This window comes from Diceros bicornis (genome assembly GCF_020826845.1).
Source record: "Diceros bicornis minor isolate mBicDic1 chromosome 21 unlocalized genomic scaffold, mDicBic1.mat.cur SUPER_21_unloc_1, whole genome shotgun sequence".
Classification (NCBI taxonomy): domain Eukaryota; kingdom Metazoa; phylum Chordata; class Mammalia; order Perissodactyla; family Rhinocerotidae; genus Diceros; species Diceros bicornis.
This window is the reverse complement of record NW_026690885.1, coordinates 1,740,117-1,757,819: the sequence shown is the minus strand read 5'-3', so window position 1 is coordinate 1,757,819 and position 17,703 is coordinate 1,740,117. Positions and strand designations below refer to the sequence as shown.

Sequence of the window (17,703 nt, the reverse complement as noted above, 5' to 3'; positions counted from 1 at the left end):
TCAGCCAAAGCAGACAGCCCTTCCTCATGTACTCATTTTATCTCAATGGGAGGAAGGAGGAGGAAAAAAATTCAATGGGGTGTGGCTGCCTCTCAAATTTTAACAAGTTTATAACAATTCACTTTGGGCAACTGGGAAAGAATCTGCTCTCCATCCCTCTCTACTCTGCTCTGTGCACTGGTAGGTTGTCCTGTATGGATTGTATTATCAGCCCACTCTTGTGCTCTTTCTTCCAAATGAGTTTGAAAATGGTAGCCGTGGAAGGAGAGAAGAGGGCTAGAGAAGAGAGAGATGAAGAAACTCCCCCTTCCCTGCAGAGACTGCACATTTGGGCAGTGGTTCAATTCTTCTGTCACAGGCTAAGCCCCTTTCCAGGTTCCTGTAACTGCTCCATCCCCTTGGATCAAAGGGTATCTCCTTTAATCCAAGGAATGATAAGCGATCCCTCATATTGCTACTCCCAGGGTGTCCCACCATCCTCTGTTGGTTTCTCTTAGCCCTGCTGTGATGTTGTGATTTATAATAAAAAATATATATTTGGTCTTCATCCTGTTTCTGGCACAAAGATCCTAAGACCCTTGGAATTTCCTGAACAATAGGAGCCATGGGAGCATCTTTTGTTGTATTTGGTCTCTCCTCCTCAGTTCCTGAGCCATAAAGGTGAAATGGGTGACCTGTTAATCATAACAAGCCCCATTCCAGCATAAGTGGGTTTATGCTAATGAGGTGACTTTTGGAGAGCACCTAAGGGGGGCTGGTTGCCAGTGGAGCCAGCCAAGAGATTAGAGATTTGGAATTTTCAGTCCTACCCCCTGATATCCAGGGAGGGGAGAGGGGATGGAGATTGAGTTCAATCACCAATGGCAAATAATTTAATCAATCCAATCAATCAATGCTTATGCAATGAAGCCTCTAGAAAAATACAAAAAGGTGGGTTCGGAGAGCTTCCAGGTTGGTGAAGACCTGGAAATTTGGGAAGTGGCACACCTGGAGAGGGCATGGAAACTCCAAGCCCCGTCTCCGTACCTTGCCCTATGCATCTCTTCCATCTGGCTGTTCCTGAGTTACATCCTTTCATAACAAACCAGTAATCTAGTAAGTAAAATGTTTCTCTGAGTTCCATGAGCCACCCTAGCAAATTAATGGGACTTGAGGAGGGGGTCATGGGAACCTCCAATCTATAGCCGGTCAGTCAGAAGCACAAGTGACAATCTAGGCTTTCGACTGGCTTCTGAAGTAGGAGGGGAGGCAGTCTTGTGGGACTGAGCCATTAACCTATGGGATCTGACGCTATCTCTGGGTAGATAGTGTCACAATTGAGATGCATTGTAGAACACACAGATGGTGTCAGAGAATTGCTTGAATGTGTGGGGAAACCCCCCCACCTCATGCTGTGGCATTGGATTCAGAACCTATTCTACCTGCGCACACTTATATAAATTGTATCTTCTTTAAACCCTCTTCATTTAATCCGTTTGGCTGGGCAGGCGCTTCTCAACAAGTTGCCAGCTAACGTACACCCTGGCACTATAGGGGCTCTACTCATTCTAACCAGAAGCCAAATCTTTCTTATTCACTGTCACAGAAGAGGAAGCCACATTTCAAGAAAAGAAGGAAACGTCACCCTTTGCCAATATATGAGTTTGAAGCACAAAACACAAAAGCCACTTCCTCCTTTGCCTATCGTTTGAACACAATTGTTTCTCAGCAAACTTCCCACGCCTTGAAGCAGTGATATTTGGTTAGGAGGATTGGCTGGAAATAAGGTGAAGGTGTTCTGCCCTGCAAAGAACAGGACACAAGTATCAAGTAGAGCCCAGTATTTCTGCCCCATCAGAACGGCAGCCTAGACTTGATGCCAACGTGGTCCTGGTTAGTGGCTCATACAAACGTTCTTTCTCACCCGGCTCACTGGAAATCAACTGAATCTTGCCCTTAGAATATACTGTCACTTTTGTTTCAAAGAAACCTCTCATGCCAAGTGTGCTTGGTACCTGAGATGCTTTAAAACATGGCCCCACAGGGTGATGGTTGCACAACATTTTGTGTGTTCTAAAAGCCACTGGATATTAATTTAAAATGGCTAAAATGGTGAATTTTATGTTATGTGACTTTTATTAAAAAATAACAAATAAATTACTGGTCCCATACGGGTTTAAACAGGGAACCTAGTTGATCAGTTTGGGTTTTGGCAAAATCATATCCGTTACCCAGGGATTTTGATGAACATTATTTTTCATAAAATCCAGACAACATTGGCTTTTTTTTTTTTTTATCTCTGTGGCGATCATGCAAAATGCTGGTGGGGAGGGCACAACATGATGTAATTCATACAAAAAGTATGGATGTTAATTCTGCAAATGTCCTAACTGAAGCTTTCTAAGTTTTCTTTTTATTCTATGTGGAAATAAAATCACAGGATAGGCTGAAGATGTTTAGGAACTGCATGTAATGCTATTAAGACAATATCAGAATGGACAAGGATAAGAAATTGTAATTGATAAGATTTGGTGCACCACATCTTGGAGCTGTGGTCTTCATTCAAGGGACAGATAGCTCATGGTGACTCACAGGGAAGGAGCTAAGAGAATAAATACTCTGACCTCTCTCTCCTCCATTTTTCTGATATCCTATTGGTGTTTCCCACTGGCCAAAACCAACTGAAAGGCAGAGGTCAAGAAAGTCCATTGTCATACTCCAAAGATGTTAGCATTCCAGGCAGACAACTGGATGGATTTGGAGGGGTCAATGGAAGACATCCAGCTCACTTTAATATCTATTTACTTGTTTATTGGGTCTCCCCCCACCATTAGAATGTAAGTTCCATGAAAGGAAAGACAATGTATGTCTTGTTTAGTATCATAGCCCCAGTTTCTAGACAATAGATACTTCATAAATATTCAGAGGATGAATAAATGACATCGTGACAATTCCTTAACATCTCCAAGCCTCCTGGGTTTTCTCAGCTGTCTGTCACAGGGTGTTTGGGCTGGACCAGAGGTAGAATTTAGATGCTTCTGGAAGTGATTGAGATACACCCTTATAACGCCTCCGAAACACCTACCTGCATGAGTCGATATGCATGGAGGTTTTGAGAAGATTCCACTGGAAGGAAAAGAGAGAGAAGACAGAAGGGTGGAGAATGTCCATGTGTCCAGCAGACCTAAGTGGTTATTTGGTGGCCCCTCAAGTGAAGGGATAGAATGAGAGATGGTGCCATGGTGTTTATGAGTCAAAAGTGATTCCATGCCCAAGGGCAGCTGCTTTCAAGCTCGGGAGACAATGGCAGCCCCAAGCTGGGGAGAGAACCTGCTTCTTCCGGCACAGGTCAGGATGACTCTCGGCACTCTGTGGGCTTGACCTGGCCACAAGCAAATATCGCTGTGCTGAGCTGAGCAGAAACTTGGGGAAGGCATATGAGGGACTTTGACAAGGAGGTCAGAGTAGAGGAAGATGGGGAGCAGAGACCAGATGCTACTTCAGCAAAACCCACAAACTCCCAAAGAGGGATTTTTATGAGAAATAGGGAAGAGGAAGGAAGACAGTCTGAGATCCCATGGTCAAAAGCTAGCCAGGCAAATTGAGCCAGCCGATATCTGTAGCACTGGCAGACGCAGCTTGAGAGTTTCAAATTGCACATACAGTGGATACTTTTATTAAAGCTGGGAATTACCCATGAAGTAGGATCACAGAAGTGGGACATGACAAAGATTAAATATCGATAATAAAGCGATATAATGTTCAGGGAGTAATGGCAAGTACTATTGGGTGTTGTACATTATAGGATTTCAAATAGAAAGTATGCCCCCTCCCAAGATAAGAATTAGAAATGTCTCTTTCTGACACTTTTCATATTTTTTAAAGATGGAAGTACTTTATTAGAGGTATATTTGGAAATATAAAAACCATTGCATTCTAGACTCAATAAAGCCAAATGGTAACAGTAAATAATCTTTAAGATCTTTAGTAAGAGGAAGGTTTTACTGGAAGGCCTAAGAAGTTTGCAGCATCACTTGAAACAAGTTGTTTTAATGCAGTTCGAAATCTCATTACAATGAGCTTCAAGCAAGTATCTGAATTATTGATACAACTGACTTTTTCATATTTGGTGGTCACGAGGATGGGGCGAAATAGTCAATATTGTTGGTGGCTCTCCCTAGTCCCCTTTTTGGGCCAGCTGTCCCCTTCTCCAGAAAATTGGCCTCAGCCAAAGGGGAGCTGTTATACATCTTCCCACCACCATGGGGGCAGCACGCAGCCAATAATTAACTGACACAGGGACAAAACAGGCTGGTCCCTGTGCCTCAAAATGGGACCAACGCTGAGGTACAATTCATGCTCCAGAGCTCACAGTGAGGTCAGGCTGCAAGTAGGTTCCAGCTGAGACCACAGCCTTGCTCCGCTCCTTCTTCTTCCCGTACTTTCTCTCTTCTCAGAGCACTCCCTCAAAGATCATGGGCACCAAAATCCCTGTCTCAGGCTCTGCTTTTAGGGAAGCTGACCTAAGTTGCTTATTGTCGTTTTAGAAATAGCAGTGTTCATAATGGAATTAGCACAGACATATTGTTATTGTAAACTTAAACAAAAGGGTCTTGGGCCGGCCCTGTGGCTTAGTGGTTAAGTGCTCGTGCTCCGCTGCTGGCGGCCCGGGTTCGGACCCCGGGCGTGCACCGCTTCTCCGGCCATGCTGAGGCCACGCCCCACATACAGCAACTAGAAGGATGTGCAGCTATGACATACAACTATCTACTGGGGCTGTGGGGGAAAAATAAATAAATAGATAAAATTAAGGCATATTAAAAAAAAGGGTCTTTGGGTGACTCTGCAAGAGCATGACATTATCTGTAAAATCGGGTGTCCTTCAGGAGGCAGAATAGAGAACAGTGTCCTGTTGCTGTGTGGTAGATTGACACACTCTTTCCTTGATGCATTCATTAAACAAACATTATTGATCCAATCCGTGAACCTAATCTTCTGTTGGGTCATAAGCGTGCAGAGATAAATGACAAGGAACTCATAGGATAGAGGGGCACAAAAACACATGCGCATCTGATTATAATCCAACATGCTGAGTATCACAAATAAAAGATTGATAACTTTAGGCACAACAGAACAGAAATGTTAAGGCAGGGAGGCAACCAGATGACTTAGAACTGAGGATGGAAAGATTTTCTATGAGTAGAGCTTAAGTAAACTTCAAATTACTATATTTCTAATGATTTACTTTTGGACAGTTTGTGAAAGTTTGATAGATTTGTGCAGTTACTAATGTTTTTCTTCAACCAGACATTAAGGAAGACATATAAGCTTCCTCTCACTGATAACCTACCACTAATTTTAAAAGCATTTAACTAGAAGAGTGCTCAAAATTTAGCTCAAAGATGTTTATTACAGTATAGTTTATAGTACTAAAAAGTTGGAAATGATGCAAACACAGGCTAAATACATTATGACGCATGTATACCGTGCAGCTCTCGAGAAAAAAAATGAAGTTCTAAGAGGTTCAATGAGTTGAAAAGATGTTCACAATACGACAAGTGGGAAAAATAAAGGTTTTAAAATAACATGGGCATACTTGTTCTATGTCACCCTGAGGATAACTTTCTGTGTAGCCATGAGACATCTGGCACTATGTTATGGTTTTCTCTTTCCATGTAGACAGGTGTGACTAATACAGCATTATTAATACTCAAGTGTTTTTAAGCAAGGGGTGCCAAGGATGTTGTCCCACTTTCTGAAAAACCAGTATGAATCTGCCCCCCAAAAATCATGACCAGGGCCCGCCCCAGTGGCCTAGTGGTTAAGTTCAGCATGCTCTGTTTCGGTGGCCTTGGTTCGGTTCCTGGGTACAGACCTACACCGCTCATCTGTCAGTGGTCATGCTGTGGTGGCAGCTCACATACAAAACAAGGAAGATTGGCAGCAGTTGCTAGCTCAGGGAGAATCTTCCTCAGTAAAACAAAAGATCACGATCAGGGCCAGCACTGGGGTGAGGGGAGGGAAGCACTCGTCTCAGGCACAAAATTTAAGTGTGCATCAAAAAAACTAAGTAATCAAGATAAATACCATGTAAATGCAATTTTTAAAAATATCAAAATCAATGTAAGAAAAATCCATGATAAGCAAAATATCCAAATCCAAGATCTGACAGTGCTATGCTGGGGTCATAATGGAACCTGATACAAAAGGAAAAATGTGAGCCCCTACATATACTTTTTCAATGTACTTTTAATGGTTAATTTTTTTCTAGAAATTGATTTTGAAAAATTATTGATGAATTTTCTTCCATTAAAATCAAGAAAGTCAAATTTTAATAAATTCTGGTTTGGGGAAAATAAAATATTTAAATTTAAAATAATATTTTATGTTCTAATATCCTTGCTTTTCAATTTTTTAATTTTTTTCAATGATGTTTAATGGTTTAGGAAGGAAAAGTACATTTTAGGTGGTCAATAAATATTTCTTGAATGAATGGATTCTGTCTTTTTTTGGACACCATAAATTATTTGGATTATAAGAGGACAGAGTTATTTCACTTTATATTTATGGGATTTGAGAACCATGCAGTTTTTATTCTAAGTGTCTTTTCTGTCTCTAGGGGAGGCATATGAGGCCATGGGGGTAAAGGAACGTACCAAGCATAGCTTGATGTTTATAGTAAGAAAGATCCTTATTGTGGAGGTTACAGCTTTCACTTACCTTAGAAACATAGAGTTCCTTAACACGATTGAATTTTAAACCAACATGTAACACTGTAATAGAGATAGACAATGCCTTGTGCAAGTCTTCTGTCAGAAAGAACTTTATTCAAGCATTATAGATTTATAGACCTTGATAGCTAAGAGGAAATATAGATGCAAATCCTCCTCTTTGTATATTCCAAATTGTTGCAATCAAATGCAAATTGTTGACAATCCATTGGCTGCTGTATCAGTTAGCAATTGCCACAAATAACACTTCATAACAAACCACTCCTGAACTCAGTGCCCTAAAATAATGATACCTGATTGTTGCTCCTGAGTTGATGGGTTGGGTGGGCAGGTCTGCTGATCTTGACTTGGCTCACTGATGCGACTGCAGTCAGCTACAAGTTGGTTAGGTGGCTGATTAAGGACAGCCTCAGCTGGCGTAACGGGATGACTTAACTCTCTTCCATATGTTTCTCACATCCCTCCAGCAGGTTAGACTGGGCACGTTCTTATGGCGGAGGCAGGGGTGCAAGAGCGAGCAAGACAAATCATGCAAAGGGCAAGAAGGGATGCACACCCAATTTTGAAACCTCTGAGTCATGCTTGCTAACATTCCGTTGGCCAAATAAACTCTCAAGGCCAAGCCAGAGTCAGAGAAGGAAGGGTTACAAAGTTACAGGGAAGGGGTGTGGAGGCATGGAAACCATTCTTGAAGGCATTGATGCAATTAACCTGCCACAATTGGCAATGAGTAAAAATCATGCCTTCCCTTGCTTCAATATCCCTTAGAATTGTCACCTCTATATTGAACCCTCTGGACAAGCCAGGCATTGAAGACCAACCTATCATAAATGAACTCTTGTTTGTAAACATGTGTCAGCCCCCCTCCCAAATTGTGGCTGCCACAAATAACAAAGACTGAGCCTCCATCAATCAAGTTTAATGTTGTGATCAAATTGTTCAACACAGGATCATTACCGAGCGAACTGAATCCTAAATGATAAGTTGACTCAAAGTAAATAGTTAGTCTTTTCTCTGTATCCCCAAACTAAGAATTCCTAGGGTCAAAGAAAGAGAAGGAGAAGGACTAGTGGCCTGGAAGAGGAGCTCTCTGGTCAAGAGTTCAAAGCCCAGCTCAGCCCGCTACAGCTGTGTAATGATGGGAAAGTTACTTAACCTCTCTGAGCCTCAGTTTCCTCATCTTCAAAATGGAGAGTAACCATTCATTCACGCTTTCATTCAAAATATTTATGAAGAATCCACTGACTATACTTCCCTGCACTTATGGAGCTCAGAATCTAATTGGAGACACTCAAGAAGAAAAGAAATTATAATACAGAGCTAGAAAGCATGAAGCCTTAGAGGACACGCAGAGGTGACATCTAATCCTACTTGAAGAGATCTAAAGAGTGCTTCCTGGTGGAAGTGACGACTAAGCTGAGACTCAAAGAGAGGGTAGAAATTAGTCCAATCTTGAGGAAAGGTGTCCTAGGAAGAGAGAATGGCAGATGCAAAGTCCTAAAGCCAAGAATATGTTTTCCTTTCTAGTTTTAAAAACAAGCTCTGGTATAAGCATGGAAAACAGAAGAATATTCTAGAGCATTCACTCACACACAACAAAAACCCCCTGGGGATCTCATTAAACCTCAGGTTCTGGTTCAGCAGATCTGGGCTGGGGCCTGAGATCCTGTTTATCCAACAAAGGGATGCTGATGCTTCTGGTCCACGGACCACACTTTGAGGAGGCAGGCTGGAGAGTGGCCATGGAAGGGAGGATATGTACATTTTAAATTTTCCTTCTTCTCTCCTTGGCACTCAAGACTTTATGGGGGACGAAGAGCAAGGCAGGATGGTGATAACTTTGCGAGCAGTGTGAATCCTAGCCAAGTCACAAAACAGTTCCAGGAAGGAAGGGAGATGTTGGTTCCCTGAAAGGTTGCAGGAAACCAAAATATTTCCCAAGGCTTTGTCATCAAGTCCTTCAACTCTCTGTGAAACGCTGGAATTCTGCTCCATCGACCGCTCCTGCTTACCAACATGACTCTTTTAAGTGTTTGTGCCAAAGTAGCCTATACGTCAGTGAGCTTTGTTTATCCCCTGGGGCTCTCGTTACAGTTTTACTGGCCATTTCTTTAAAGGCAGGGGGAGTCTTTGTTAAAGGGTAAGCCAGTCGGTCAGAAGACAAGCCATTTCCTGAAGCCGTTTCCATACTCTGTGACAGGTGCTGGAGAGGCAGGCTTGCAGCCACACGCCAAAGAACTTAGGAGAAAACAAAACGGTAGCCAGATGTTCTTGGTCATGCCATTGCACTAGGATCTATTATTTCCTCAAAACTCTGGAAATTCAAAGGGCTGCAGAACATAGAAGGTAAAATGGTAATCTGGAACAGAAAGTCTTGTTTCTCACCAGCACATGGAACGTGGGAAGAGCGCCCCTCCCATCAGTGCTCTGAATCACCCAGAGAGTCCTGGGGCTGGTGAGATCTGCAATTCCACATTAAGCCATGAAGAGAAGATTTCAGCGTCAGCTCCTGCCGGCACCTGCTGTCCTCAAATGTTGCTTCATAGTGTATTTGAAAGCAAGAAAGAGCTTTAACCCTGTGAGGGAGAAATCAGAACTGGAATCAGTACCAAGATTAGTACAAACATGATCCCAGGGGTCATATCTATATGGGCATGGGTCTTATAAATACAGAGAGAGAGAAATATGGCAACACAGACTAGAAGGATAAACCTTAAAATGTTAACAGTGATTATCTCTAGCATGGCAGGCACTGCAGGCAAACTCCAAAGCCATTCTTAACCTCTTCACCACTGATAGCTCTCGCTCTAGAAGCTAGAAAGCCAAATACTTGTTTTGTCAAATTCTTTTGTAACTAGGAGTGGTCATGTGACACAGTTCTGACCAAATAGGTGAGAGGGAAATCTGCTGAGGGGTTTCTGGGAAAAGCTTCTGTTTCCTGTTAAAGGGAGAGGCATGAAAGGAGAGGCTGCTGTTTCTGCCCCATCCCTCTTCTTTCTGCCTTGAACATGGTCGTGATGTCTGAAGCTATGGCACCCACCTTGCAACCATAAAAAACATTTTGATGAAAAGCCAACATGCTGCTAGCAGATTGGAAAACCGGGAAGAGCCTAAATCCTTTACAATACCACTGAGCAATAGAACCAATACCAGCAACACCTAACTCTGGGCTTCTATTCTTGCAAAAAAAATAATTCCCTATTTAATTAAGCCACTGGATCTTAGTTAATTGAGTTTGGAATATGTCAGTGAAAAAATAAGACATTCTAGTGTGAGATGGAAGACCATAAATAAATAAGGAAGTTATAGCATGTTAGGAAGTGGTAAGCGCTATGAAAAGAAAATCAGGATTAGGGGCAGGAGAAGCATGAATGTCAGGGTAGGAGAAAAGGAGGCAGTACGAAATCGAGTTGCCAGAGGAAATACTATTGATAACAAATGATTGGAACAAAGATTTGAAGGAGGTGAGGGAGTTGGCCATGTGGGTATCAGGACAAGAACATTCAAGGCAGAGTGAGCATCCAGGTCAAGATTCCTAAAGAGGAAGTGAGCTTGGCGTGTCTGAAGAATCCTGAGCAGGCCAGCATGGGTGGAGCAGAGGGAAGTGAGATTAACAGAAGATGAGGTCAAGGAGGAAAAGAGGGTCAGATCGTACAGGGCCTTGTGGGCCATCAGGTGACTTTGGCTTTTACTGAGTAAGGTGGGAGCCATAGAGGTTTGTAGGCAGAGAAGGCATGTGACCCGACTCAGGAGTTCACAGGCGCCCTCTGGCTGCTGCAAGGAGAACAGACCAAAGGTGGGGCAGGGAAAAGGCAAGAGGGGAAGCAGAAAGACCCTTTATGAGGCTATTTCCATAATCCTGGCTACAGACAATAGGACTTGGAACAGAATAGAAGCAACAAAGGAACAGACAGCCGATCAGATTCTGGATACATTCTGAGGAAGTGTCAACAGGATTTGCTGACAGATCGGAGATGAAGGGTAAGAAGAAAGGCAGAGTCAAGGATAACTCCACGGCCTTGTGCTGAGCAATAGAAGGATAGGGGACCCTCCATGGAAATGAGAGGCGGGGGGATCAGAAGCTCAGTTTGGAACACGTTACATTTGTGACATCTATTAGACATCTCAGTGGGGGCACTAGGTAGGTGGTTGGTTATATGAGTCTAGAATTCAGGAAGGGGGCTGGACTGCACATTGTTTAGTATTTTGGGGTCATTGCTAATAAATGGTGTTTATGGCTGTGAGACTGGATGAGATCTATGGTGTAGAGAAAAATGAGTACTTCCATGGAAAACGATGTATTGTCAGAGCACACATCTCCAGGTTACCCAGTTCTGATCTATGTGGGAGATATTTTACAATTCAGTAAATTTTAAATAAATGACAGAGATGCAGAATAATTCCATGGAAAAAACAGTTTTGTGTCCATTTGCACGTTCATTTCAATATTCCTGAAATTATATATATGTATTATAATTCATAGGTATTATAATGCATATATATGTAATACATCTATAACATATAGGTATATGAAATTTTATATGTATTTTATAATATTAATAATTATATGTATAATTATACAATATATAAACATTATATTATATATACCTTGGGTTAACACAGCTAGGAAGTGACAGAGATGGACTTGAAACTCGGCTGGTCTTGCTCTGGATCCAGGTCTCTCAAGTCCTAAGCCCCATATTCCTCTAACTAGCAGTTAGGGCCTCCCTGGCAGAGAATTCACCTCAGATCTTGCATGAGAGGTAAGGAAACTCACCACAGCACTAATGAGGATGTCTTTCCTCTCTCCCAAATCTGCCTGCTCACCAAGGCTCACTTTGTTCTTCATTTCTTCCCTGATCTGTCACCAGATCTCACTGAAACACCTCTGAATTCCTACAGCGCAACCTCTTGCACCATTTGTATGGTTCAGTGGAAAGAGACTTCTGGAGCCAGACTGTCCTGGAATAGAATCCCACCTTCCAATTACTAGAAGGCTACTGAGCCTCAGTCTCTTATCCTGTGCAATGGGTCTAAAAACACTTAAAATAAAGGGTCCAGAACAAGATAAGTGCTCAGTAAATGGGATCTGTGATTTTTACTGTGCCTGCACCTGTTTAGGGTCATTCCTCATCTGACATATGAGGGTCATGGCTTCCCAACAAGACCATGAATTCTCCAAGGGCAGAGGTATGGCACACACCCCTTCTGTGCCCCCATGACTCCTCCCACAACACACAAGGCCATGAGAGGCACACCATGCATGTTTAGTCAATATTTTCCCATTGGATTTGGGGAGCAAGAAACAGAGCATCAGTACTGACCGTGAGCTCCCCAGAAGCCATGATGATGGCCAGGTTCGCCATTCGATTACAGCTGCAGACAGTATGCGTCTCGGAAGCTTCAAGGATCACGCAGCCAGATGGCGTCCACCTGCCACCCTTTGCATCCATTCTCCAGGAAACGCAGTTGGGGCTCTCAGACTTCTGCTTTGGCTGAAAAAATCAAAGTCCCTGGTCACCTGAGAATCCTTCTTGAATGGATGCAGTGTGGCCAACCTGAAGTCATCTGGGGCAAGAAGATGCAGGTATGCTCTATAGGGGATGGAGGAAAACGCTGCCATTTCATTGTGCAGTCATGAGAAGAAATGTCTTGGATGTCAGATCTGTCTCTCCCACTGACTTGGTCATAGCTAATGTAACTAAAGTCTCTGTAAATATTCCTGCATCAGTGTTACTTAACCTAACCTAAATCTTGCCTGCTGATGAATGGAAGAACGCCACATAGAAATAGGAAAGTTTACTCCTCTAGAGGTGGGTTTTGAGGATTGGCTTAAGTTGCTAGAAATTGTGGAAGCTTGCCACCTTAATGGGTCCCCATTAAAAATGAGAGTTAAGCTATTCCACTGCCAGGTATTTATCCAAAGTACGTGAAAACATGAATGTGTACAGATACTTGCACCCCTATGTTCATTGCAGCATTATTAACAATAGCCAAGACTTGGAAACAACCTAAGTGCCCATCAATGGACAAATGGATAAAGGAGATGTGGTATATATACACAATGGAATACTACTCAGCCATAAAAAAGATGAAATCTTTCCATTTGCAACAACATGGATGGTCCTTGAGGGTATTATGCTAAAAGAAATGTCAGAGAGAGAAAGTCAAATACCGTATGATCTCCCTCATAAATAGAAGATAAAGACAACAACAACAACAATAAACAAACACATAGATACAGAGATTAGACTAGTGGTTACCAGAGTGGAAAGGGGGAGGGAGGAGGGCAGAAGGGGTGACAGGGTACCTGTGTGTGGTGATGGACAGTAATTAGTCTTTGGGTAGTGAACATGACATAGTCTACACAGAAATCAAAATATAATGATGTACACCTGAAATTTATATAATATTATAAACCAACGTTACCTCAATAAACAAAAATAAGAGTTAAGCCCACTAGGGGATGGGGAGTTCTCAACGGGTAGATGGGGGCTCAGTGGAGACCTCTTCACAAACCTTGATGTTCTCCAGAGTGTAGATGATTGGGTCGGAGAAGCCATCTTTCTTCTTCCCGGTCATGATGCCCCCAGCGATGCGAGAATTCATCTTCAGCTTCCTCTTGGAGTTGCCCAAGAAGGTCCGAGGGTCTTGGAAGAAGCTCTCATCCAAAACAGACTCCATACCCGCAAAGGAGACAAATGCCACCCCAGTGGTCCCTGCGATTTGCCACAAATGCAAAAAAAAAAAAAAAGGGGATCATTTGCTCAGTATTTATTAGTATATGCACTGTAATATCCCATGCATTCCTGCACCTTCACTGGCCTGCTCTGAGGATTAAAACATGGGTGGGCTTCTGGTTGGTGACCCTCATAGAACCATAGAAAAAAATCCTGAGGTGCTATCACCTGGAGAAATCTTGGCTATACTTAAAAACAAATTTGAATTTGTGTTTTTAAAGGACGATTCAACTCAGCAGTGGAAAATAAGTTCCCCTCCCACATTTGTGGTCATTCTTGTTTAATCTCTTTGGTGGGCTTCCCCTTTCAACGTTGGGGGTCTCCCAGGATGTGTCCTAGGTCTGTGCCCTCCAGAGAGCATGTAGATCGGGGTGGTGGACAATGTACAGGCTTATCTGGCCATTGCCTGTGTTTTGTAAATAAAAGTTCTGTTGCAACGCAGCCACACCCGTTCATTTACATATTGCCTGTGAATGCTTTTGCCCCACAGCAGTAGAGTCGCATGGTTGCAACACAAATTGTATTGCCCTCAATGCCTAAAATATTTACTAACCTGCCCTCTACAGGAAAAGTTTGCCAACCCTTGATACACATTAGCGCCGTCTGCTAGAAACATAGTATGAGCCACATATGCAATTTTAAATTTTCTAGTAGCCACATTTCAGAAAAGTAGAAAACGGGTAAAATTCATTTTAATAATATATTAACTCAATACATGCAAAATATTATCATTTCAACACATGATCAGTAGCAAAAATTATTATTATATTTTTGTGTGTGAGGAAGATCAGCCCTGTGCTAACATCTGCCAATCCTCCTCTTATTTTTGCTGAGGAAGTCTGGCCCTGGGCTAATATCCGTGCCCATCTTCCTCCACTTTATGTGGGACGCCGCCGCAGCGTGGCTTCCCAAGCGGTGCGTCAGTGCGCGCCTGGGATCCGAACCGGCGAACCCTGGGCCGCCGCAGCGGAGCACGTGCACTTAACCATTTGCGCCATCGGGCCGGCCCCTAGAAAAATTATTAATGAGATGTTTTACATCCTCTGTTTTTTGTACCAAGCCTTTGAAATTTGGTATGTATTCTATGCTCACAATCTAGCCACATTTCAAGCGCTCAATAACAAAATGTGGCCAGTGGCTGCTGTATTGGACAGGGAAGGTTTCAGTACTCCGGTATTGTGAGATTATTTATTTAATGTCTGCCTTCCCTAGCAGATGGAAAACTCCCCAAGGGCATGGGCTATTTCTGCCTCTGCCATCAGAGATTCCCTCACCACCTGGCACAGGACTTGGGACCTAGAAGTTGATGGATAAATATTTGCTGATTGAATATACCACAACCACCCTCCTTGATTCTCAGGAGCGGGTCTGTACCTGTGGATTCAGATTCTTCAATTGTGGAGCACCAAATCTTCATCTCATCGCCTTTGGCTTTGAAGTTAAAGACGGTGTTCTCCTCAGCGCATTCTTTGTTGATAACTTGGGTCTTAATATCTAGAAGGAGAAAGGGAGAGTTTGCATGAGGTCACCCAGAGAGTGGGTCCTGAATTCAGTTTCTGTCCAAGAAGGGTACGCATCCATAGTCGCAAGCAAAGGAGAGAACAGAAAGGCCAATTCATCACGGGAAACCTCTTGAGCCCCTGATTATTGGTAGGAGGATGGTAGCACCAAACATATGAGAAACTCGGGTGGAGCCATAGGCGTGAGCCCTCACATCATAGGGGGTGCATGAGGAAAAGATGGGATTGAAGTCGACAGTGATGGAAGGTGACAGAGTTGTGACTCTGGCTACTCCAAATTTAGGCAAGTTTTCCAAAGCCAAAAGAATAGAAAGGGACCGGGGCAAGCCCAGTATGGTGGATGAGGGCTTGGGTTCTGCAGTCAGATGGAGTCCAGCCCTGCCACTCACCAGCTGTGCAAATTTGAGCAACGATTTAACCTCTCTGAGCCTCAGATTTCCCACCTGCAGCATGGCAATGATTAAAGGACTCTTATTGAAAACAAAATAGATAATTCTACCAGAGGTACCCTCGAAAAATATCAGCCAGATAATGCCATGCATTTTCTCAAACTCTCCAATCCCACCCCCCATCTTACCTCAAATAAAATCCTGAGTCCCTACCTTCGTCTACAAAATCTGCACTCCCTTTCTGTTCTGACCCCTTCTGCTGCAGCTTTCACCGGCCTGCTCATTGTTCCTTGAACTCACCAAGTGTTCCAAGGAACACACTTGCTCTGTCTCCCAATATTTACACGGCTCCCTTCCCTCAGGTCTCTGCCCCAGTGAGACTTCCCCTAACCGCACTATATACAATAGCAACGCTCCCACTAATCTTGACCCTCTCGAGCCTCCTTAGCGTGCTGTATTTTTCTCAGTAGCACTAGCTCTATCTGGTATGCCATAGGTCTATCACTAAAATATAAAATTCACGAGGCTAGTTTTGTTCAATTCTGGTGGCAGTTCACCAAACACTCTATTTCCACCTCTTGGCCTCCTGGGCACCCATGAGGATGGAACTACCCGGGATTATGTGACTGATACTGGAGCTACACCAGGAGTGGGGTGCTGCCGTTAAGGCATACAGTACCCGAAATTCCCATGCAGTCACCCACCAAGCACGTTCAGGGTGGTAAATCCATAGCTGTATCAGTCAGGAGAGGATTGGGCATGCAGCAGTAACACACAACCCCAAATCTTAGTGGGTTATAAATAATTATTGATTTCTCATTCATGCTTTGTGTCCATCGTGAATTGACTTGGGGCTGTGCTCTGTGTTCTCCTTGCCCTGGGACCCACACAGATGGAGACATTGTGATCTGAAACACTGCCTGTCCCTAGAGTAGAGGGAAAGAAGGCTCTGGAAGGTCTCACACCAGCAACTATTCCATTCACAATTCACTGGCTTAAACTCATCACAAAATGCCACCTAACCTCAAGCCAGGGAGTACAATCCTAACGTGGGCCCAGAAGAAAGAGCTCGAAATATTTGAACACAGCAAACGACTATCATATCTTAACACCTGGCACACAGTAGGCAGTCAACGAGTATTTGTTGAATGAATTAACGACGCCCTCCAAACAGTGCCTGGCCACAAACTCTTAACACAATGCCTGATGCTCAATAAATGAGAGATGTCATTACTATAATAGGCTTGCTTTGTGTGAGTTCAGAGGTTAGAAACAGTCAGGGAAACGGTATATGGAAAAGACATGGAGAATCACATTGCTGAAGTCACCCCTCAAAATCAGCGCCCAGGTGTGAGCTTGCCGTGGAGGATATAGCCTACCTAGGCGTTCCGTCTGAATAGACTGACTGACATTCTCTGAGGATTTCAGGAACGCTGCCAACGTGGTGCTCTCCACGGTCTCCAGTAAGACTATGGCCAGGGTGGACGTTTCTTCTTTGGTGAAGGTGGATCACGTGGACGTTTGCTTAAGCACAGAGGTAACACTCTCAGGCGTATTCTGCAAAGAAAGGTGTATTTGCGCTCTGTCTCTCATCAATGAAATAGCAGCTGTCCTCTCTCATCAAGAGAATGGGTTGCAGTCAAGGGAAGGATGAGGTGTGTCTGCTTAACGGGTAGGGAATTTCCTTTTGGGGTGATGAAAATGTTCTGGAACTAGATAGTGGTGATGGTTAGACAACATTGTAAATGTACTAAATATCATTAATGGTTACCAGAAAAAAAGGAATGGGACTATTGATAAACACAACATTGATGAATCTCGAAGGCATTATGCTGAGTGAAAGAAGCCAGACTCAAAAGGCCATGTGATTCCATTTATATCACATTCTTGAAAAGACAAAGCTATAATGACAGAGAACAGATCAGGGATTTACAGGGGCTAGTGGTGGAGGGAGTATCTGATTGTAAAGAGAAAACCCAAGAGAGTTCTTGGGGGAGATGGAACTGTTCTGTATTCTGATTGTGGTGGTGGTTACACAAATCTACTCAGGTGATAAAACTCATAGGATTGTAAAGAAAAGGGCAATTTTACTGCGTGTTAATTTTTAAAAACTTACAACTGTAATAAATTAAATATTAACTCACAGTCGATTAATTATAAAGAGGACTTTCTGCTCCCAAAGTGTCCCACAAGATGCTCGAAACTGGAAACACAATTACAAAGACTTCCTCGTTACCTTCAGAGAAACGACGGTGGCTTTGTTCTCACAGGCATTGTCCAGGATGCTGAAGATGGTGTTCATTAGTGCACAAAAAGAAACCTGTGCCCCCGAGGGAAAAGCATT

General features: G+C 43.2%; 1 protein-coding gene across 1 annotated transcript; it reads right to left on the bottom strand.

Annotated features, from left to right (window-relative positions):
* Window positions 1–9,048: 9,048 nt before the first annotated feature.
* Window positions 9,049–17,661, bottom strand: LOC131401853 (adhesion G protein-coupled receptor E1-like). Its single transcript, XM_058536951.1, has 6 exons — window positions 17,596–17,661; window positions 16,739–16,868; window positions 14,825–14,944; window positions 13,230–13,429; window positions 12,035–12,205; window positions 9,049–9,286 (listed from the first exon to the last, which is right to left on the bottom strand). The coding sequence occupies exons 1-6, from the start codon at window positions 17,659–17,661 to the stop codon at window positions 9,281–9,283; spliced, it is 693 nt and encodes a 230-aa protein (XP_058392934.1). The 3' UTR covers window positions 9,049–9,280.
* Window positions 17,662–17,703: the final 42 nt, after the last annotated feature.

What these genes read in the sequence shown, in the direction of transcription:
- LOC131401853 (XM_058536951.1), bottom strand. Translation starts at nt 17,661, where the DNA reads ATGAACACCATCTTCAGCATCCTGGACAATGCCTGTGAGAACAAAGCC. An exon ending in CCACCGTCGTTTCTCTGAAG is followed by an intron (nt 16,869 to 17,595) that starts GTAACGAGGAAG and finishes ACGTCCACGTGA; the next exon opens with TCCACCTTCACCAAAGAAGA. An exon ending in TATTCAGACGGAACGCCTAG is followed by an intron (nt 14,945 to 16,738) that starts GTAGGCTATATC and finishes TTCTCCTTCTAG; the next exon opens with ATATTAAGACCCAAGTTATC.